General features: G+C 35.4%; 3 protein-coding genes across 3 annotated transcripts in view; 2 read left to right on the top strand and 1 right to left on the bottom strand.

The window, feature by feature from the left end:
* Positions 1 to 3,710, top strand: part of LOTGIDRAFT_234125 (hypothetical protein) — a gene marked incomplete at its 5' end in the record, with an annotated part of 9,192 nt that extends 5,482 nt beyond the window's left edge. The window contains 2 exons of the mRNA XM_009061268.1: positions 1,922 to 1,992; positions 2,411 to 3,710. Coding sequence (XP_009059516.1) covers positions 1,922 to 1,992; positions 2,411 to 2,864 — 525 coding nt within the window. The 3' untranslated portion in view covers positions 2,865 to 3,710. The remainder of the gene's footprint in view (positions 1 to 1,921; positions 1,993 to 2,410) is intronic.
* A 183-nt stretch (positions 3,711 to 3,893) lies between these two features.
* On the bottom strand, positions 3,894 to 9,791 carry LOTGIDRAFT_234124 (hypothetical protein). Its single transcript, XM_009061267.1, has 4 exons — positions 9,655 to 9,791; positions 5,797 to 6,025; positions 5,539 to 5,588; positions 3,894 to 4,056 (listed from the first exon to the last, which is right to left on the bottom strand). Exons 1-4 carry the CDS (start codon positions 9,719 to 9,721, stop codon positions 4,007 to 4,009), a joined length of 396 nt encoding a protein of 131 aa, XP_009059515.1. The 5' UTR covers positions 9,722 to 9,791; the 3' UTR covers positions 3,894 to 4,006.
* A 2,512-nt stretch (positions 9,792 to 12,303) lies between these two features.
* On the top strand, positions 12,304 to 22,750 carry LOTGIDRAFT_234123 (hypothetical protein). Its single transcript, XM_009061266.1, has 17 exons — positions 12,304 to 12,452; positions 12,745 to 12,852; positions 13,344 to 13,547; positions 14,259 to 14,398; positions 14,663 to 14,731; positions 15,402 to 15,582; positions 16,142 to 16,279; positions 16,701 to 16,834; positions 17,161 to 17,315; positions 17,756 to 17,855; positions 18,052 to 18,147; positions 18,329 to 18,455; positions 18,763 to 18,879; positions 19,505 to 19,647; positions 20,224 to 20,337; positions 21,179 to 21,364; positions 21,793 to 22,750. Exons 1-17 carry the CDS (start codon positions 12,377 to 12,379, stop codon positions 21,874 to 21,876), a joined length of 2,172 nt encoding a protein of 723 aa, XP_009059514.1. The 5' UTR covers positions 12,304 to 12,376; the 3' UTR covers positions 21,877 to 22,750.
* The last annotated feature ends 656 nt before the right edge of the window (positions 22,751 to 23,406 follow it).

Below are 23,406 nucleotides of genomic sequence, written 5' to 3'. Positions count from 1 at the left end.
TCGAGACCTACAACTCAAGCAGTTTTACCACCCTTCAACATCATAAGACCAACAAGCATAACAATTTGTCCAAAACGCTGTTTCCTGTATTGCCAACTGAGTATAAGAATGTGTCCAAATATATGTCGGAATTGTTATACATTACCTGAATAAAATGTTATCTCGAATGTAGATTGGTTTTTACTCTAGCAAATCAAGAAATTCAAGTCTAATCAAGTTGGCAGGTAACGTGTCTAAATGGATGTCAATGAGTAAAATTATATTATAATATTATATTAAATTCAATGACTGCATGCAACTTGCGACAACTGGGAGAATCTGGATATAGTCGACCTGATCGCACAGACGCTAGAAAAAATATCGCAGTTGCCGCAAGTTTCAGTGACAGCTTGTGTTCTACAAAACAGACATATTCTGGAACTGAGCGGTCGAAATCTGTAACCATCTAGTTGCTAGTAGTTAGTCAATATTTCGATGACCGTTTCGCTTATTCTGACCCCGGCAGATCTGTTGCATTTAATCAACAGTCGACCTTAACCCATCGAGGCCAGTGGCTGCTCAACTATCACAGGGACTGGTTGAACCAAGTCCACGGGACCCTGCCCAAAAGGTGGCCCTCACACCCAGCAACTACGCTCTATATCAAGACCACTTCCGGTTTAAATATTGAGAATCAATGTTTGTCACGTGGATAACGAAGAAGAGTTTAAATATAAAATAGGAACGTTATGACCTGCTGATTATTGCACAATGCAAACCATCAGCTCTAATGACAAAATAATTGTTAATGGATGTGACATCAAGTTAAAATTCGTCGTATATTTAAAATCAATATATGTGTAGGTGAAATAAATAAAGTTAATATGTAAACTATGGTGAATATTGATTGAAGAGTCACAGATGGTAGAGGTATTAATAACAAGTTCGGTGACAAATACCAAGCCAGGATAAGGTGAAGGGACTGCTTGATTGAGTCAATCTGTACGATTTTATAATCTGTCAACTTTCTTTTGTTGTTGGATAATGGAAACAGGTAGGTTTTGAGAATACTTTAAACTGGCATTTCGTGAAGAATATCTAAATCTGGACTCCAAATTTCCATTTGAATACTTTATCCAGAGACGCTTGAGCATCAACCCTGAAATTTGCTAAGATTTTACTTTTTATCCCCGTAATAGGATATATCTAGAAGGCTAATTGAAAACACTTTTGACAATCGGACTGTTTTTTGAAAAATTGATGGTAAGAAACAAATAAACAAGGGGATGGCATGAATGAAGTTAGCAATAAAGGGATTGAATTAAAAATAAAACAGGGTCGATGTGAAATGGAATAATAATCTAGAGGTTGACATGAAAATAACTTGAGGTTGACTTGGAATTGACTCGACATGAAATAAACTAAGGTTTGACATGAAAATAACTTGCATGGTGTTGACGTGAAATTGACTAGACATGTAAAAAACTAGGGGTTGACATGAAAATAACTTGCATGGTGTTGACGTGAAATTGACTGGACATGAAATAAACTAGGGGTTGACATGAAAATATCTTGCATGGTGTTGAAGTGAAATTGACTAGACTTGAAAATAAACTAGGGGTTGAGGCAAGAGTTTATAGATTGGAATAGACTAGTTAACATGACAAAATCTTATGAACTTAAGGGTTGACATAGAAAGGACGATAGACACGAAGTAAACAAAGTGTTGAAATTTACTAGAGGTTGACACGAAATTTACCAGAGGTTGGCACGGAATTTACCAGAGGTTGACACGAAATTTACTAGGGAAAGACATGAAATAGAATTTTGTACTGTCATGGAATAAACAGATTTACATGAAATGACATGAGGTATGCAATAAATGTATATGGTTTATAACAGCTGTTGTATAATATTCTATATGGTATGATTATAATTATAGATATGTTGTAATATTAATATGACAGAGGAGGCTGATGTCTTTATAATGGACGATACAACAGAGGATGATACGTAAGTTACCGCAAATACTTTCCACAAGCATACTTTAAGCTATAGACTTGAAGTAAATTTGGGGCAATTTATTACTTGAGAAAGCTGAAAGCTTGACATCGATGGTGTTCAAGTTTGAACACAGATCCCAAAACTAACTTGTATATTATGTCTATACTTACGCCTCCGTCCCATCCACCATCCCTTCCTGAATTGTTGAATCGGGAATTTGACATCAACTGGCTTTCTCTCATTTGGAACTGCACTAACATTTAAAACGTGTCAGATGGTTGGATGGCACAATATACCGATCCCTGTGTGCCGCAGCCTTGATAATTGGAGATGAAAAAGTGTAGGCTTATACCATTAATCGACTTCATTAACCCAAATCAGATATAGAAACTTATTGCAAACTAATTTTGTCTCATTTTCTTTTCAGTATACGAGTTGGTGGATTTCGATTAGACGGTATGATATTTATATTCTGTGGTTTAGGATTGTTATTATTTGTGGTATATTTATTATGGAATTCACAATGTTCCTCAAAAACACCCGACATGGACGAACGTCAGAAAGAAATCATCAAACCATCACATCTGTTTGCATACGAACTTGAACCAGGTGTAGTCGTTATGCAGAGTAAAGACGGAGAATTTTTTAGAATCCTTCACGAATATGATCCAGAGACACGCGGCACTAAACATTATGGAGCTAGTCCACAGACAGTACAGATGGAAGGGACACCAGTTCATTATATACCACATTACACACGACCAGTATTACAGACACAGGCTACTGCTCCTAATGCTGATCTAATGGACTTACGACAACCATTTTCTGATAATTATGTATCTCAACCTCCTCCTTATTCACCCACTGTATATAGACAATGATTTCGATCTTTATCAGATCAGCAATGAGGGTCATATTTTGCATGATCATTAGTGACCCCATATTCATAGAGCTTTCATATAGATCTAAGACATTCGGAATACGCAAGATTAAATCCTTGATATTTAATATAAAGAAAGAAGCGTTTTACGATTTTACAGATTTGTATTAATAATTAATTTGTAACGTGATATTTTGGGGTAAATATTTTACGATTTGGTGCCTGAGGAAAATCGTTGAAGATACTCTGATTTGGTATTCTAAATTGGTTGTTTGATATATTATGCTGTGAATATTTTATTTTGAGAAACCTATTTTAGGCTTCTTTTAACAATAGTCATTGTACCTAGGTTTATGTTATATATTTGTCTGTATTGTTATCCCTCAATTCAAACGTTTAATTTTCTATAAATGAAATAAATTTTATTGTAAAAGGCTTCAAAAGGCACTAAAAGAAAGTTAACATTCATGGTGTAAATCAAATATTGCACAAGTACACCGAGCAATATTTTAGAATCGGAAGTTATATTTAGTCACAGGATAGGCGTTCTTGGTTAGAATAAATATGTTTAGTCATATTAGAAAAATGAACTATGAGATATTTGGTAGCATGTCAGAAATTTGATGTTATTTAATGGCGCAGATGACACTGGTAAACCCTGGACATTTGATCTACGAGTATAAGTTGTATTTTACACTATGACGTTAGAACCAGACGGAAGTACATTATGTCATGTGGAATTATAATGCGTTTGGCTGAAGAGTTTTTTTACCCCAAGATTAGCATCCGGTGATTTTCGCTTGTAATTATATATATATGATATGATATAAAATTAGCAAATACCTCTACATATTTGGTTTAGTCCTTAGCCTGCTGACAGATCGGACATGAAGTAAGCGTATGGTATATATAACACAATGCATGCTCTTGATTCTATTAGAACAATAAAGAGCAAAAACGCAATTGAGTGAATCTCAGTTTTTCCAAAGTTCTTCAGACAACTATATAGACAACAAATATAATACATCTATATTATATTATCACACAATACAATAAAATATCAATTCAGTTCACATCTTCACCAACATTTCTTTTATTCGCAAGTTAAAATTAAAGCAAGTATAGTTAATTATAGATAAAATATCAACTGGACAATATATTTCTTGACGCTGTTTCGTCATTTAACTGGTCATCTACAAAAGAAAAAGATTAAGTTTAATTGTTTCATGTATGGCGCCGAATAGCTCTATGCTGATAGAAAATATCGATAAATAGCTTTAGGGAACAATAAAACGTTGGACAGAAGTATATAAGCTTAGCCATGGCATCTTCACAATGTCAAGCTATTACGAACTTCGTCTTATACCTTGACTGTAATAGTCAACTTTCTTGTATCTTGCAGTCAAGGTAGACTAAATTCCTAATCGCTTGTCATTGTGAAGATGGGTCACGGGGGGACAAACTATTTCTAAGTTACTTTAAACAAATCTTCCTTTAGGGAAATATTGAGACGTATTCGCCAGATGGACGTGTTTCAAAACCTCGCCGGACTTTATATTTGTCAACTAGATTTAACAGATTTAATTGGCCATTCACAGTAATTTTATTTTAAATCTAATTAATCTCAACTGAAATTCCCTTCAGGATTTACCTACGCCTGCATATGTCTCTAGATTGAATTTGTAGTTGAAATGTGTTTGTCTGATACCATACACAGTTTTGTTTACTGCGTAATTGATCAAACAATCTTAGAAAAGACAACTTTGCCTTTGAACTTTTCATCCCAACTTCCGTTTGCTGGCAACTAGTAGTTGTTTCAATGAAGGCAATGTTCGCTACGCCACCATTAATCTGATGAAATTCTTCAGCACTACGAGTCCTGTGTTCTTTATATATTCAACCAATCGTAAGTCATGTTCATTAAAAGCTTAGTCCGCCATACTTGTGGAATTGAGTGATATTTTATTGTTATATTACGAGTTGCAATGTTTCTGATTCTTTGAACGCGATTCAAAGAAAAATATCACAAGATCATAAATGAGGAGCGTTGTTAGTAAATAACAGAAATGAAAAAATAAGAAAATTGATGATGGGTAGAAAAGTTATTTAGTCCTCTAAGATTCAAAATTTGATTAACAGAGTCATTGTAGGGTATAAAGAAAGCTTCGTAATTGTTGGTTTGAAAAGAACAGAATTGGACTATTGAGTTATAGAGTTATATAGTTATAGAGAGAAGCGATACGTGCTGTATCAATGAAACTTTTGAACGTTAACTAACCTATATTTCAATCACAAGTACCAAATTGAAATTTTACGATCTTTTTCTTTAGCTTGGCTGAAAAAACTTCCGTTTCCGTTTACCACAAGTATGACCATTACACAATCAAAAACTATCAGTTATGTCATTGTTGACGTCCAAGATGTTTGTTATTTTCGTTGAAAAGAAGGAATGAAGGAATTCAGAGCCTGACACGTTTCAGATTTAAATTGATCCTATAATTATAGCTTCTGATAAAGTGAGAAAAACGTTTAGAAACGACTGAATAATTGTAGTTATTGCTGAAGCAGTCCAGCCGTGTAAATGTCTAGCCAAATTGAATAAGTACATGTTTTTATCCTGTTTTCAGACTAGATACACGTCAGATGGCATGTTCTATATAGAGATGGGCGTAGACCTTCGATAAGAGGAAAACTTAGTCGATTTTCAAATCCTTTTGAGTCAATCCTACAATGAATTTTAAGTGTTGCACCCAAAAATTTTTTTTTTTATTGTCGTCTTTAATGGCCACAATTCATAACCGTGATATGCTGCAGAGCGCCAATGTAACTTTCAAGGTTGGCCGATTGGTGCGGTGCGGACTAAAGCATCTAGTCGGTTGCGTTCGGTATTTTTTTCTCGGAGTCTTCAGAGAGTGAGGTTAAAATGAACTTACCAGTGGCACATAGATTTACATTGGATAAAATTCATTCTTCCTCCAGCTTTTAAACAGTTGTTTATACAGGGTCCTATTCCACGTTTTGAAAGAGTTTGTTGAGAGGATCTTGGTGAAAAGGAATTATCTCTTAAAAGATAATTTAAATATAATTTGGTCAGAAGTGGAGATCCAAAATTTGGTATATCATCATAGCTTAAATCTAGTTCATTATCTCTTGCTAAATCAACTGAAAAATACAAAGATAAATCAACTAAGAAAGATTATGGTGGTTTGAATGATGATCCTCCTTCCCCCAAAAAATCCGTCGATACCACTTTTTGAGTTTTGATCACAAAGGAAGAATATAGATAATTTTTCGTGTTAAAAAAGAAAGCAGGGCTGTTTGGTTTTGGTTTTTTGTTTTCTGTGATGTTCCACCTTCCCTCAGAGCAATTGCACTACATAAGTCATACCCGTCTTCGTGAGCAGCAAGTTTTGAAAAACATTGGTACTGAAGCCAGTTTAGCTCTTTAAGTAACGATTGTCTAGAATCTGATAAGAAGGTGAAGAAAATGACAAGCAATATTGACAACATTAAAGTTATATTAGCTTATCAAGAAACTTAATAGATCAGACAATTTATAAATACTATGTTAATAAGAATTTTCCGGGAATGGTTCCCGAGAGGCCATCAATGCCCTTTAACTTAATAAACCATATAACATTAAATCATGTGTAACGTGTAATAAGTAATTATCTAAATAACGCCACTTAAATTCCCTTGAGTCTTGTTCCCGTCTCTTAACTTCTTACTCTTATTTACTGAAAGTGTAAACCAGTTTGAATCATTAAATTTATATTCCTTTTTCCTCATTTTGACAACTGTGTTTAATTTTGATTGAAGGGTTGGTATAAAAAGTTAATGTATGCCTATTGTGGCCTGGAGCTTTTCATGACGTAACTATTTTTGCGATAGTGACCTCAGAAATCATGGTAAAAGCGGTATCACAAGAACCACAAACGTCTGACTGAAACTGGAATGATGCAAGCCAAATCTACCACTGTTCCCGTTACACATACAAAGATAGATAATCTGCCCCCCCCCCCCCCCTCCTCTTCACCGTTAAATTAAAAAGAAAGCATACAGTTTATACAAAACTAGTCTTTAGATGTCATCTGCAGTAGGCCTACAGACGGAAGAGAGGCCTAACATGAAGGCCTAATAACATGAAGTTGTTCATGTAGCCTATTGTAACAAGAGGTATAATAATGACTGATGCTTCGATTCTCCCTAACAAACACTGAGGAATTGATTGAACGCTTATGGGGCCCCATCACCAGACACCGGACAAAAATGCAGGAAAGCAGATTATGTTTTCGAAAAAAAAAACAATTCCAGAGGAAGGGCCCCCCCTTCATCCAGTCTAGCCACTGATTGGCAGAGTAATACACATTTTGTTCTAGAAATATTCCAGGGACCAACTGCGGATTTGAGAGAGAATTTTTTTATTTATTTTTAGACTATATTTACACATATACAAAAGTTGTGGTTCATGATCAATAATATCATCATTTCCAATTCCCGCGCAAATATTCACTTCCGGTTTGAGTGCTTGTTGGTGGTTTTCAATACCCTCTGGGCTTAGTCTGAAGAGTTGATGTTGGGATACGCATTAAGTATTATGTTGAGTTTCTCCTTGTAATCGGTAGCAATGAATTTTAAAATTATGAACGTAGATTTAAATAAGTCTGTGGAATCCATCTCAATTATTGTAATAGCTTATAGTCTCAGTCCATCCAAATAACATAGTATTATGATAATCTGTATCTTAAATAATATAATTTGAATCCAATTGTTTCTTCAACTTATTGGTCATAATGCCTGTCTGTGAATAGATAGGTCCACCTACATGAAAATTAAAGTCTTTGGACGTCTTTGAACTTTTGAGCGTCTTCTATCATTTTACCCACGATTCCTATTTCTTTTGTACGAGCACCTGGCAATCAGTCGAGTTCTTTGACGATATTTCGTCCATGTGATTTGAAAATGTTTACGTGAATAATATTCGATTTTGATGATCTATTTTACAAGCGCCTATAAGGCACAGTCATGAGTGGTTTGGTAGAAAATTTCCACGACTTCAATTCTCCTTTTCTTTTACATCAGCCTGCTATTAACTATTCGGCTCTTGAGATTGTAAATAGTAAAGACGAAGTAGTTATTTGATTTTGCTGCCTTCCCAAATATATCCATCTGCAGAAAATTCTGACTATTCTAGATACGTTCTTCTTATTATTAGGCAATAACAATTATTTTGGATAATCCAGTGGAAATCAGTGTTCGATCATTGATATCTGGAAACCGGATATATTATTCCAAAAGATTTAATACATCTTGCTCTCGAGACTTTTTGACATGTTAACCATTAATCAGTTTCTATAACTTCAAATCGCAACGACATCTAACAAAATCAACATAGTAGTCACGGAATGGGTCTAATAGCTTTCCTGGGTGGCGCTCGATTGGAGAGTTCTACACATTCGGGATTCTTGGAATCAACCGGACGTTCAATAAAAACAAGTTGGAACAGAGTTCAGAACGCGTCCTTCGTGTACCGCAAAAATAGTAGATGCAGACAAAATTTAAACTGGCAGAGAAGGAAAGATGGAAAAATTTTGAGTGTGACATATTCCACTTCCGTATCGTTCGATTTAGGATAGAATTGGAACAGACAGAACTTGTTCGGAACTCTCCAATCGAGCGCCAACTGAAAATGGACAATACAGGCGGGTGCCCGTACCTCCTGTCCAAATAATAGGCGCCAATAGCACCAAAAATTATCTAACTTTAGAAGTTCAATAAAACAAATTGGAACAGGGTACTGAATGCTTCCCACCTGTGCCGAAAAAGTACGTGCCGACAGTATTCAAAATGGCGGAGAAAGGAACAGAAGAGTTAATTTTGAATGGTGACCTTCATACCGTTCGATTGAAGCCAGAATTTGAACACGCGCCACCTGTTCAGAACTAACCAATCGAGCGCTAGTTGAAATAAAAATTAGAAAAGTTTCAAATTCAAGGGATATAATAGAATAAATAATTATTTTATTAATAATAGCAAGTATTTAAGGCTTGCATTTTTCTGTTTAAGCTTTTAAATGTTTTGAATCAGATCATTAAATGTATTTAAAGAATATTTATCCGCAAACAAATTTTGATTTAATGAAAACCTTTATCCTTGTTCAAACTTTTATTAATCGTAATGGTGTAAATAAAAAACCTTCGCATTGTTTTTACGTGATTTAACGAAGCCAAATTATCATGCAAGATCTAACTACATGGGCAAATGAGGCAAATGCACTAAGCCTAATTATGGTATAAAAAATGAAAATTGTACAAAAGATATTCTAAATATGTTGCTTATTTGATATCTGTATCAAATAAAGGCGGTTAGCGTTTTAAGTCTACCGAAAACGTTTTGATTTAAAGACAAATGGATTTTTGACTCCAGATGACACACCGAACTGATAATATGCAAAGGATACACCTTTAGTATTATATACTAAAATCAATAAGAACAATTTTGCCATTACAGCGATTCAAAAGAGGTATTCTAGACATGCGATATTTGATCAACAGAAGGCGTCTGCGGCCCATGTAATTCTAAAGAAAGAACAGATTTTAACGCCAGTATTAGAATTGTGATTGCTTTAAAGTGCTGTCACAATCTCAGTCTTTTCTCCGACGTGTAGTAAAAAGCTTTAAGATTATCACGTGAAAATTAAGAAGCAAGAAATCCTCCCTTAAACCCCTCTTCAGTTTTACAAAAAAACCTTTACAGAGCAGTATTTAGAAAATGTGAAAAAAAAAACGAACCTGGTAGTGCTGATATGAGATATAACATACAGATACTGATGATACTTGTTACTGCTAGCTTACTCATCCTCAATTCTTTCTTCTACTAAAAACTTTTCAAACTTCTATTGTATAGTGTATGATGTCGTTATTGTCTCAAAGAAAATGAAAGACCGTTTGCAAGACGATTCCTTAAATAAGTGATTAGTCCAAGAAAGAAACCCGTGGTCACGTCTGATTCTGAAGGCGTGTTTTATTTCTGACGTTGTTTAATGGTAATTAGGGAGGGAGTAAGAGGAGGTGCCACGGACGGTTAATCACGATCTGAAATAACTTGTTAAAATATTATGATTAGATGGAAGTTAATTTACTCCCAAAGACCACTTTGATGTCATTCTTAATGGAATTGATGATCTATAGATATCAGGAAACGTGCGTAGTGGACAATTTACTGCAGGTCCCCGCCATTCCATGATTGCAAAGTCGGTTATTTCCAGATTATCATTAACAATTTAGGTTACGGACCGTGATGTAATATTCTGTTCGGACACGATCAGATCGGTTAGTTGTTGGACATACCAGTTGTCGGACAATGGAATAAGCAAAGCATCGCTTAGAATAAGACTCCATCCAAATACACATGCAATGCACATGCTCGGTGTTCATTTAAGGCCTTACGCGTGTTGTTGATGAAGGAAATTTTGATTTAAAACACTTGGTTAGCTACTTGTCCCACAAAACTTCAATTTTGGCTAATGGATTAAATGTGTTCCGTTTGTAGACTCCAAAGCCTATAGCCGCGTTTAGACAGCCATAAAAACTGGCCCACTTGAAGTGAACCGTATTCGACTCCGGACTCGGCCCGGTTAACCTGTACCGTTTACACAGCACTGTTTTCACTGGGCCAAAATCAAAAGCAGATCTGCTCTCCAGTCAGAGGAGGCGAAATAAACACAAACATACAAAATGGCGCCCGCTATAAACAAAGCTATGATTTTTAAGTTTTTGTTGGATTTGTCTCGTTTAAAGCACAAACGAACCTTAAGTAAAGTAGGCTCTTGACGATTGATTCATAAATCTTGTGATTATCACGGGCACCTTCCAATTGAACTTAGACGATCTCGTCACCCCAAATAGCGATCAGAGCTTCGGTCTCTTCATCACTCCATGTAGCTCCCCGTTGGACACACATTTTAATAGTAGGTCGATCCTTTTTTGTCAAAGTTTAGCCTAGTTTGTTGTTCCCGCGAATAAAGTAACAGGGTCAAGGTCATTATTGCGCATGTGCACAACCTAATCGGTCCGGACCGAGACCACCTCTTCTTGCGGGACTCTGCCCACTTGAAACTAGCAGGTGCCGAGCCCTCTCAACCCGTTTACACAGCCACTTTTTGTGCCGAACCGTACTCGGACTGAGTCCACAGTCCGGACCTGGCCCGGATAAATTGTGGCTGTCTAAGCGCGGCTTATGACTTCCAAAATAATATTTTAATAAAAATAAGATACGATGTATCTGTTTATTTTAAGACTAACCAGTCCATATTAGTTATTTTAAAGTTTGTAACGGCGAGCGTTGCTCATTATTACTAGATTTGGCTATTATTCTCATGAACAATCTACAATATAATTTGCTAAACGTGGTGATAAATTTTGTAAAGAGGAAGGAAGAAGAGCTATAGAAAGTGTAACAAGTAGAGGTAGGAAGGTGACAGTGGCGAAGGACAGATATATGGCGTGTAGAGAGAAAGAATAGTCAGGGGATTAGAGAGAATAATTATATTGAAAGATTTAAAGTAGGAGAAAGAGAAACATGGGGAAGGAGAGAAGAAAGAAGTGAAGTGGCTAAGGTTTAAGGGAAGGAGAAGAGATAATTAAGGGAACACCATGAGGGATAGGGGAATTGGAGCCCACCAGGTAGGTAGAAGAGAGAGGGTGAGAAAGAGAATATTAATGAAGTAGGTTGTTGGCCTATTTGAATGGAACGGTAAGACTAAAAGGTACGGGAGTGTGATGATCGAAGAAGTTCGACTGGATGACAGAGACCAGTCCAGAGTTCCTTGTAAAGAAGGGCCGGGTTTATGGGGCACACCTGCAAATTGATAAGCACTCAATGTACTTCTGAGCTATGCTTCGAATAACAGTAGGCCTACTCGGAAGACCTAACTTGATGGAAAGCAGTCGCCAATTTTTCTCACTAGAGACCTGACAAAAATTGGATTTAAAAAATTTTCATAAGTAGCTTCAGTGGTCAAATTAGATTGCAATGAATTACTTCCCTTGAAATAAAACATAGGCTAGGTTCGATTCGTATTAAAAATTCAAAATGTTCCGATTGTACACTCCAGATGGAGCACACCATTGTCGTGATAAATTTTAATTTGACTTAATCAATGGAAAAGCCATGACTTCTGTAGGTTCTGCTCTCCGATAATTCGCCATGACTATCAAGAAACGAGTTCTTCATGGCACACTTTGATTGGTTAAAAATAACCTAGATCTCGACTGCGATGGAAAACTTGTTAGATTAGGCTAAGCCTACAATCGAGACAAAAGATATAAAGTCTATAATATAAATTTAATAAGATGCTAGCCTAACTGAAGCCGCTATTCAGGATTCTCGAATGTAGAGACATGACGTCACGAATCTTGACGATGATGACGTCAATTCCAGAATTGTGCATGACGCCATATTTAGAATATCATGAACGAAAATATTCATGATAGGCTTACATGATTAAACAAAATGAAATCTGTCAAAATTGATATAGATGATGGATTTTCCAGTGGATCATCTGATTCAGTTCCATTAATTACAAAAAGTAAGTAGCGTAGTCTTATACGTTGACCTACTAGGAGGCTAGGTGGGCCTATGTTCTGAATGATTCATCAGACAGTAGGCGTAGGCCTAAAATATAGGCTACTAACCTAGGCTAACCATAGGCCCGGGCTAATCATTACATGACATACATTTACATAGCTTAGATGTCTTCGACTTCTTCATCAATGTCATCGATAATTAACATTATAACGAAATTTATGATATTTAGGCGTAGTGTCAAACACTAAGAGGCTACGTGTACGGTCTGCAGGTTCTTCTTTTTCATATTCCAGAGAAAAAGGATGATTCGATGTTTGTAAAGTTTACGCAATCTGCCCCAGAACAACATTCTAAAGTTAAAGCTGTTATATGTTTTCCTATTGGATGTGCTGTTGGCGTTTGTACGTATCTCCTAATGATTAGCTTAACCATTTGTTAAAAAGTTGAGGAATGATCTACGAGTACGAGAATCTGCATCGTCAATATGTAAGATTAGACTCTGAAGATGAGGACTTAAGGAAGCTTTGAACCCTTAAAGATTTCACATGGCTCTGTCAATAACCAACGTGAGTCTGTGTCCAAACTCCGAGGACAACTAGGCCCTATACCGTACAATACACTGCTTATACCAAATACAATGTTTTATTAAATAAGTGCAATTGTAGGCTACCCGAAGTTGGATTTTTAACTGGAAGATGGTAGGTCAAACAAATAGGGCATCTAAGCTTATATGATCTGCCCATTCGGTTACGATCCAAAGACATAAATTACAGTCAAAATACTTTAATAGATTATGAACCAAAAGAATTTAGTGTAATATAATTATTATCAGGTGATATTTATTGGTAAAGCGAATGTTTAAGATGATTTTAGTATCCCTTTATATTTTCAGTGTTTTACTATTTTGTAATTAATCCTATCGATATGGAACAAGACTCAAAACTCGCCACTGGGACACTTTTAGGATTTATTATTACTGTTGGTTATGGTGTCAGTACTCAAGTCAGATGTATCATTACTCTTGTACTGCCTATATTTTTTGGACAAAGTGGACGGTCTTATGTTGCTGCCTTTGCTTTAGTTTATATTATTGGAGGTATAGCGTTTAATCCATTTATCTTTCAATCTGGTGAAAATGCAGAAATGAATTTTATTTTACGTGGGTCACTCCAAATGTCATCCATGATCTGATGAAGTTCTGGCGTAAGATGATTTTTGAGTCAAATATCCAACCAATCAAATCCGTTATAAAGTTATTCATATGTTAGATGAATATATATAATCTTAAGATCATAGTTCGCGAGTGTACAGTCACCAGCGGAACAAAAAACTTTTGATCAAAACGTTCTTCCATAAAGCTTGCAGGTCCTTAATCAATGAAATTGACAAACTAAGATCTGTAACAATGGCTTCCATAGGCTATCTTTCGTATCTTTTCCCAGGAAAGTAAGCTTACGAAATCTCAAATACTTGATACCGCACGTCAACTTTCTCGGTGATTTATTTGATTGGTCAAAGATTCAGTTGGAGCAAAGGGTGCATCAGAACAAATTCTAATGACTTTCTGGCTGATCTTTTATACACCATTTGCTTAAACATTTCTAGATCTAAAAAGAGTTATTACTCAGGTCCGTAGCCAGATTTAATTGTTTGGAGGGGCAAGTAAAATATCCTGAGGTGCAATGGAATTGACCGGTTGTCATAATTTACGGACATGTTACTGAGAATTATGAAATGATATTTGGTTTAGAGATGTATGTTGGGCCGTTGTTGTGATGATACAGCTCAATTTTTTCTTCCTATACAGGTCCTGTATCTAATCTTATAGTAAATTCAAGTGAAATGGTTCGATCTCTCAGTTGTATAACTCAATTGATGGCGAACCATTCAGGTATTAAATTCGATTTACGCTTTAAACCCATGAAGGGTTCACTCACAGAACTACAGGTTTGTATTTAGGCTTAAGGTCACCCTTTCAAAGAATTTTCCATTTCAACGTTTTCTGTAAAAAAAATATAGCACATATTTGGCTTCTCATGAAGTATTTCAGAGCAATCTCTTTAAGTGATTCAGTAAGAAAAGTCGACGTCGGACAAACGAACTGATTCTGCCGAAGGAAATGACGCAGTGTCCTCATTCCTCTAAATTTTCCTCTAGATTTTGACGAGGCAGTTTGAACTGAACTTGAGATATGATTATTTTTTTTTCTAGGAAAAAGGATTTGTGACTAAAGGTGTCGAGAAAAAATTTACCAAGGCTTTTGAACCAATTGAAAAAGAGGTAAGACGGACCATTTCTGTGTGGTCTTATGATGACAAGTATACATATACTTAAGCTGATGATGACAATTTGAATTGGTCTAGGACTCCATAAATTCTAATCTTATATCTAATTGAATCGGAAATAAAGGTTCAATAGTATCCGTTCGACAGATTTGAGCCCTTCATAATTAGTTGATTTATCTCGTTTTAATTTATTTTTAAATGAGACGTAAATATACGAGGCAATTTACTGTATATAATATACTACCCCCGTGGTTGACAAATTGCAAAACTATTTATTATTATATGTTTTACCGGTACCAAACATCTTGTGCTATTATGTACTGTCATATAGAAACTTCATTTTTTAATCCAATTGACTGCTATCCTTGTGAGTGCTTCCTGTACATTGAACAGACCAGGCTTACTTTATTGTCTATTGCAGTCAATGTATCTGACGCTGTAAGTTTTAGCTTGACATTGTCAAGATGATGATTTACATGACTGTTTTACTATTTTATCTCAATGTAACTTATGTTATCACAATACTAACTTATCTATACAAATATTAATACGATTTATGTCACTTTTCACATTATCTACTGTTTTATAAAACACTGAACGGAAGTGTATTTTGGTGCAGTGTTACACCATGGTGCTGTCGGTCAAGATCTTGTTACATTTTGCAGCTCGAGGACCAAGCTGAAGTAAGAGGATTGAAAGCTGACAACGACAAAGCAGATTCGTTTACGGGAAACGCTGTCACGAGAAATGAATTACTGGAAGAGAAATATAAAAAAAATCCGGGAAAAACGGAAGATAAAAAGGTAGAGAGAAAATGGGAGAAGAAGTTGGATTATAGATGTGAAGGTATATTTTTATTATGAAATAGATATATACTAAATAAATAGTTTAGCTATGTAAACTCGCAAAGGGGTGAAAGTTGACATACCCAGTCGTAGAATGGCATCTGGTGTTTTGAAAGGGCGGGGCATGGGTAGCCATAATCTTCCATTGCATATACCAAAACTGCTGCAATAATAAACGTTTCATACTGTCTGATGCTTTCAAATATTAAACTCGACGAAAATTCTTAAACGATCATTTTTTCGTAAGTATGGCATTTCTAGATGTAAAATTACTTTTCACAACTTCCAAAAAAGTCGTGTACCATTTCGTGTGCGATCTAAAACGTTTGAATTTCTCTAAAGTGGCCTTTACACCATGTAGCGGTCACCAATTGCGTATAGTTGCGAATAGCGGTCATAAGTTTCGAACGCAACTCTCATGCAACTCAATTTTGAGTTGCTTTCAAAGCTCATGACCACTTTCATTTGCAACCATACACAACTGGTAATCACTATGGTGTGAGGGCACCTTTAGTGAATTTAACAGAACTTAACCCTATGGAGGATTTTGTTTTCTTCAGATGTGTTTAGTCAAGGTGTTTTGAGATGTAGAAAGTGGTTTGCCAATACCTATGATAAATGCATGGATGAACTATCAGTCGCCGGCTATCTTCTCTGTTGGCCAATGAAGCTGGATTTTTTCTGTGAATTGGTGAATTGTAAGTCATCCTTTAATAGTATTTTGTGATATATTTCATGTACATGTACTTATCTTTTCATGTTTTCGTTGAGTGACTCTGAAACACCTGATATCGCGACAGATATGACAGATTGACAAATTTCCCCACAATTACCCATAATGTTGCATTGGAAAGGTTTGCCACTACTAGATCAACTGGTGAAGTTAGAGACATATTCTCTGTATATGCAGGGATGTGGTTTCTACTGTATTTACAAGCATATGGCTCATCCTTGTCTGTAAACAAAATATAAGTTTGTTTTTTTGTGTAATGAATTCGAATTTTCGGTAGGAAATAATCCAACATCACTACAAGTGCTTATAGATACATTTCCAGTTTATGCATGCAATTAATCTGTAACTTATCCTTTTTAAAGCTACCCACATGTCGTTTCTTGTAGTATTACCAGGAGCATTTGGATTGAACTGTGATTCAATGAAGGTAGTGAATCCCGGAGTGGGAGAAACATATATGGCATCCAAGGAAATGGCAAACGAGTTAAAGTCCAGCATGGATGTTAATTTACAATATAAGGTAAGCAAGCATACATCTGTCATATCGGCAAGGCTATATGTCGGTTACAATGTCTAAAACTTACAAGGATTATACAGATATATTCAATTCGGTTATGATATTGGTGTCTGAAATGCGGTTAACTGTACTGTTAATGACGGTTTGGAAAATCTTCGTAATAATGCCTCCGGCATGCTTCAATAACAAATCGGGAAAGCCTCCATAAAGCGGTTTACATATAGAGCTTCTAACAGAAACATATTGAATAATAATTGACTATTATCTATAATTACCAGTATATTGATTAACTTATTGATAATAATAAGATCTGGTTTGTTTCTAACTAGATGATTGAAACACCAATGGATTTGAATTATATGACAGCCGAAGAGGTCAGAAAGAAGACCATATATGCCTTTGAAAAAAAGAAGAAAGTCGTCAAATTCCTTCTGCTCATAACTCAACGATTACTTGCTTTTACCTTTATCTTGGTATTTCTAAGGTTTGTACAAATTAGTATGAGGTATTATGGAATCGGCTCGGGAGCTTTAAAGTTGCTTGCTGGCTTGGTTTATTCCCGAGGTAAATGAAGATAGCAATACGTTTAAATCTTTAAATGCATCTTAGGAGATGGAAATCACTATAAAACAGGATCTAGTTTTTTTGAATATCAGAGGCTGTAATAGATGCAGATGTTTCGAACTATTTGCTAACACAAAGGCTGACTTGGTTGAAGTGTTGTTTGACCAGAACGTGCTGAATTCGGGGCAGGTGCAATGATGTTTTAAATCGTAAAGGGATAGGCTTAATGTAGTATTGGATCTAGAATTCCAATTTATCATAATCAGCACCAATGTTGTATTGTCATTCAATTTATACAAGTTTTAGTTTATAAAGTGTGCCAGACAAGTAGGGTGTAAATCTCCATTTCTAACTTTCCAGTGCTTATCAATACCATAAAAAATATTTGTCTGATTTTCGACACGATAATAATTATATAAGTGGTTATTTCAAACGTATTGATGCTCGACGTAAAGCAGATGTAAGTATCTTTATTATATTTATTATTCCATTCTTTTTGTACCAATTTGGCTTGAAGATGTTTGATACGGACTTCATTCAATCTTTAACGATTATAATGAAATTTAACATCCATATGGCTTGACGTCGTAAATCTGTAGAAATTTGGTTAGATTTCGCGGTAGGGTTCGTTTGTCAACATAAAATATTATTTTCAGGGAAAAAGTTTTCTTCTACCACTGAAAAAGCTAGAGAAAAAGGAAGTAGTATACCCTACCTCTTGTAAATTACAGAAGAAAGAAGCGGGAGATTTGGTAAGTTTTGCTGAAACTTGTCCTGATATGAGTAAAAACACACTTAGTGAAAATATGTGCCAATATACTATTTTCGTACAATTCAAGTACTTCTGACGACTATTTACCGTCATCAACCCAAGAAAATGGCGAATCCATCCCTCCCTCAATGTAATTAATCATAAATGATTATATTCTACAGATTAAAGGTACCGTCACATTATTCTTTCGAGTGTTTTTAAGTATTATTATTGTCATGTTAGATCATCTATTGTATACTGTCTTGTATATCATTGGTAAAAACTGTAAAATAGATTACAAACAAACAGGTTAGTTCATTTTTCATTCCAGACCCCAAAAAGGTCACTTTTTGAATTTTTGTGGATGTAGTATAGAAAAGTATAGTATATTGTTTGTAGAATAACATGAAAGTCAAGGTATAAGTACGAAGTTCACAATAGCTTGACATTGTGAAGATGCCTTGAGTCGACTTTGCAACTGACAGAATCTGGAGCAACGGACTATTCAATGACTGCTAGCAACGTGGAGAATCTAGGTAGTCATTAGATTAAACTGACCTGCAACTTCCTTTTTAGAACACTTGGCCCAGAAGTACACAGTGATTTCTATTTTCAGGAAGCCACCATATTGATTTGAAAGTTTATGGCGAAGGATTTATGGGCGACATTGTAAGATTATTTTTATCATCTTTCAATCAAAAACACGACATCGATCAGATAACATCTAATGCAGGTCGGTTATATTAGGTTTTTGTCTTCCGCTTTAAGAACTGTTCTACACAGTGCCCTACATTTATTTACACTCAACTTAATTGGTCTTCCAACTGAATGTCTATCTGAAAGTATTAACACTTTTCGTTCTTATTATCAAGGCGACCAGATTAAGAACCTTCCAATTCAAACATTAATATGAATATGAAACTTGCCAAACAAGTTAATGATCCACGAATGATCTGGATATGGTTCACTCAAAATGAAATCCATTAAAAAATGTCTTAAGATAATTTACGATGACAAAGGCTATAACTCATACCCTTTTATCTAGGGAGTTCCCTGAACATTCACAGACATTTATAGACAAATATTAGACATGTAGCCCCCAAATGTATATATAAGTAACATTTAGTGAATCATGTCGCTAAGGGAGATAACTAAAAAAACGTTCGTCGAAATATCACTCAATTCTAACATAGCGATGTACAGAATCATTGACCTAAATGGTATGTAACCACTAAAGATTTAAATCAAGATTAGGTCGGACAAGACCACGGTCTTGGTGGATGCTAAATTTTGGATTTTTGTTTAGGTTCTACGCTACTACTCGTCTATCAGTACTTTGTTATTTTATTGTATTTCAGTTTGTCTACCTTATCCTTCCAAGGCTGATAAAGTTAAAGTGACCATGATATTCTCTGTATATGCAGGAATGTGGTTTCTACTGTATTTACAAGCATATGGCTTGAGATTGAGAAGGGTCATAGGTGGATTTTTTTACAGAAAGGTAAGGAAAGCAGTTTCTCACTGTTCTGAAAAGATAAAGTAATTCTATTGACATCTATATATAGTTTGATTAGCTGTATGACTGTATTGACATCTACCAATAGGTTGAGCAGTTCTATTGACATCTACCAATAGGTTGACCAGTTCGATTGACATATATCAATAGGTTTACCAATTGTAAAAACATCTATCAATAAGTTGACCTGTTCTATTGACATCTATCAATAGGTTGGTCAGTTTTATTTGCACCTACCAATAGGTTGACCGTTCTATTGCCACCTACCAATAGGTAGATCAGTTCTATTGGCATCTACCAATAGGTTGATCAATTCCATTGTTATGTCATCAAGAAAGATATTTTTTATTGATATCTCAAACTAGATTGACCAGTCCTATTGATATGGTAGATTAATTCTATTGACACACCTCAGTATGTTGATATGATCTATTTACATCTACCAATAGGTTGCTCAGTTCTATTGACATCTATCAGTAGCTTGATCAGTTGTATAAACTGCCTGTAAGTTAACAGATTGATAGATTTCATGATTTAATGCATGTTTTCTCCTTTTTTCAGCGTGAAAAACGAAGGACTTTATATCTTTATAATGACATGTTGAAAAAAAGAAAGGGATTTCTTAAAATGATGAGACATAGAGTAAGAAAGCAAGTGAAGGCTCAAGTATTAAAAGTAAATATTATCAATATTTGCCTACTTTCAAGAATTGCTAACAAATAGAATTTGTTTGTGCTCTATGAATACGCTTAACGTTTAAATTAGCTTTAGTAAGCACTATAGAAGCTGAAATTAACTGTATGAATCTGTAAAGCCTACGTATATCTCAATTAATTTACTTTTGCTGTATCATTGCTTTTGCCTAACAGTTACGCCCTATCATCAGGCCTATAGCCAGACTTTACTGTCGGAGGGACATTTCCCCTTCCCCTCTCTCTGCCCCCTGTATATAGGGTCTGCATATCACGAGGGACGAGATATGATTATTGTGTGGATGTATGTGCGCAAACAACCGCTTGTTAATTTATTAACGGTATTTAATGTATATCTGATGTTTCTTTCCGACATGTGTGATAAAAATAACTATAAGTTATAACCATAAATTGATGTACGTTTTTGTCTATCCTGTAAGATTTATGGGGATTCCTAACAAAACGACATTTATTATATTCATACAACAAAAGAGGCGCAATTTTCTGTCTAAATGGACTAAAATAGGCTTGAATTTTGGACAAAAAAAATCAACCTATGAGCCGTTCTGAACGCTTTCCAGGCATAAAGAATTTACCGGGATCAGCAAGACACGATTTCTATACTGAATAGTCAATATTCCGACGTCACTCTTGAGGATGGATATTTAGTCTGAACAAATAATGCTATATTCTTTTGGATTTTTAACTATCAGGAACCCATTGGTAAAGTTTGATTTACTAATATGACGAATAAATACGTAGAATAAAATTGCAGACAGTCTTTAGTTTTGCTCGTATCTGGTTGGTATTTATTTTTATTACAGAGAAATACCAGCATAGTGGTATCATTAAAGAAAGAGTTCCCCAAATTATGTTGTTGGTTAAAGCTAGTATCTTCTAGTAAAGATGTGTGTTTGATATGTGAAGATAAAGAAGGTTCTGGATATCATAAATGTACTACTCCAAACTGTAATTTTGGTTATTGTGGAGACTGCTGGGAAGATATTCAGGTATCCATTACTGACTCTACATGAAAATGCCCGGCAAACTCATAACTTATTTATAAAGGACTTTTTTCTATCATAAGATAAAGCAATATCTTTGCTCTGATTGTCACTATCCGAAACAGTGCAGCTTAAGATAACCGCAATATTCACAATCTCAAACTATTGCGAACTTCGTACTTAAAACCTTTCTGTCGGGGGCTCTGATTGGCTGTATTCGCTAGCGCACAACACAATAAAAACGCCCCATTAACAATCTTCCATGATATGGAAGTCAAGGTCAAGGTAAAAGTACACAGCTCGCAATAGCTTGACATTATGAAGATGGATAACTGAAGACATACATTATCACCAAGCATAGTTCTTTATAAACATGTAAAAGTTTGTATTAGTTTATTTGCAACAATTTTATAATATAAATTGTTTTTTTGTAGGAAATATGCTATGCCTGTATGAGTAAAGGCGATAGTGACTCTTCAGGTTCGAGTAGTGATTCTTCAAACAGCGACATCGAATAAAAGATCAAAGTTGGAAGAAACCATACACCATAGTATAGTTCCGCGGGATTTTAATTGGTTGTCTTCCAGAAACCTTGAACACTGTTTCCGGCAAAAAACATACACAACGAATTTTACCAGCAATGTGTTCACGGGGTCTATAAGATAGTATGTGAATTGTGTCAGTCAGCAACTTGGTCTAATTAAAATTAATTAACCTTTTGAACTAACTCGATGACGTCTGCTTTGGCCAATTAAATTTGTACCCTCTCCAGCGTTGGTATTTTGTGACGCAGTGTTTATGTTTGGGTCAAAAGGCCAATAAAAAAACCGGACGAAAGTTGGGTCTGATTTTGATTAGACTGTGTAAGATATCGTTACACCTTTTACACCAAGTTAGTCTGTATTACGAGTTCGGTTTGTCTGTCTTCGTTTCTACCAGGTAAACATGATCTCATGCAATGTTCGCCAAAAACCATGATCTCTGAAAACGTTTCTTGCTTGCCCTTTTTTCGCAAAATCCTGAATAAATCCAGTTTTGAGAAAACCTTCTGGATTCATGGAACACTTTTTCTTTTAAATCTGATAATCTGGACCAGAACTGATCTGCCCCTTTCAAACTTGTGGTTCAATAGATTTGTTTTTGTTGATTGTTCTAGCAACAGTTTTTTGTCAAAATATACCGGTCACAAATTTCTCAAAAAAAATTACTGAAATAAAGGAAACACATTTGAATTTTTCAGAAATCGTCGGCAATTTTTTGCTGACAGTTTTTTTCAGTAATTATAAGAATTAACGTGGTAGAACCACGAAAGGTTATTAGTATGTTTAAACTATCATATTTCATGTATACGTTTGTTTATATTTTATTATAGAAATAAAAGTCTCCTTTCATACTCTCCATAACTATACATTACCAGTTTCCACTTTCTCTTCTCAAAAAGCTTATGCATGTCTGTGAATTGCATTGCCTTTTCGGTAACAACATACGCAATAAACGAAATTGCAGAGGTGCGGAATCGAGGTCATAGTTTCGCATTTTGGACAAGATCTCCAAGATAGGATCGCAAGCCAATTTTCAAACACGTTGGATACATTCACAATAACCTCTAGGACAATAGCTACCAGAGCACATTTCAACACAGTATTTATCGGTTATACCAGCTCGAATAGATCGACATACTTTAGTTGGTTTGGGAGTAGTTGGTAAAACTTGTAAGTCGGTACAAGCACACAAACATAAATAATACGGACAGAATTTATCCGGACAGTTCATTCTACACCAGTTATCAGTTACGGACTTATAAACACTAAAACATCTATAGTTGGGAGATTTTGGCAGACATTGGGTAGGTTTTGTTGTGGGTTGCTGCTGTGGTGAAGCTGGTATGACTGGTGTTGGAGATATCTGATTATGTCCATTGGTTAAATCTTTGGGAAGAGTTTCCTGTGCCGACGATGCTGGATGAGGCATGGTGGTCGATGGTTGTATATGTTTTGTGATCGTTACAAATACGGTTGATGTAGGACATTCACTATTAAAGCGTGTGA

This window comes from Lottia gigantea, assembly GCF_000327385.1.
Source record: "Lottia gigantea unplaced genomic scaffold LOTGIsca_47, whole genome shotgun sequence".
NCBI lineage: Eukaryota > Metazoa > Mollusca > Gastropoda > Lottiidae > Lottia > Lottia gigantea.
The sequence above is the reverse complement of the archived record's forward strand: the minus strand, read 5'-3'. Positions and strand labels throughout refer to the sequence as shown.

Excerpts from the sequence above, each read along its gene's own strand:
- LOTGIDRAFT_234124 (XM_009061267.1), bottom strand. The coding sequence starts at position 9,721 with ATGAGTAAGCTAGCAGTAACAAGTATCATCAGTATCTGTATGTTATAT. Across the intron at positions 5,589-5,796 it reads TGTAAATCTATGTGCCACTG|GATTGACTCAAAAGGATTTG; the intron begins GTAAGTTCATTT and ends AATTCATTGTAG. Across the intron at positions 4,057-5,538 it reads AAGTTTTCCTCTTATCGAAG|ATGACCAGTTAAATGACGAA; the intron begins GTCTACGCCCAT and ends TTTCTTTTGTAG.
- LOTGIDRAFT_234123 (XM_009061266.1), top strand. The coding sequence starts at position 12,377 with ATGAAATCTGTCAAAATTGATATAGATGATGGATTTTCCAGTGGATCA. Across the intron at positions 12,853-13,343 it reads TGGATGTGCTGTTGGCGTTT|TGTTTTACTATTTTGTAATT; the intron begins GTACGTATCTCC and ends TTATATTTTCAG. Across the intron at positions 17,856-18,051 it reads ATGCTCGACGTAAAGCAGAT|GGAAAAAGTTTTCTTCTACC; the intron begins GTAAGTATCTTT and ends TATTATTTTCAG.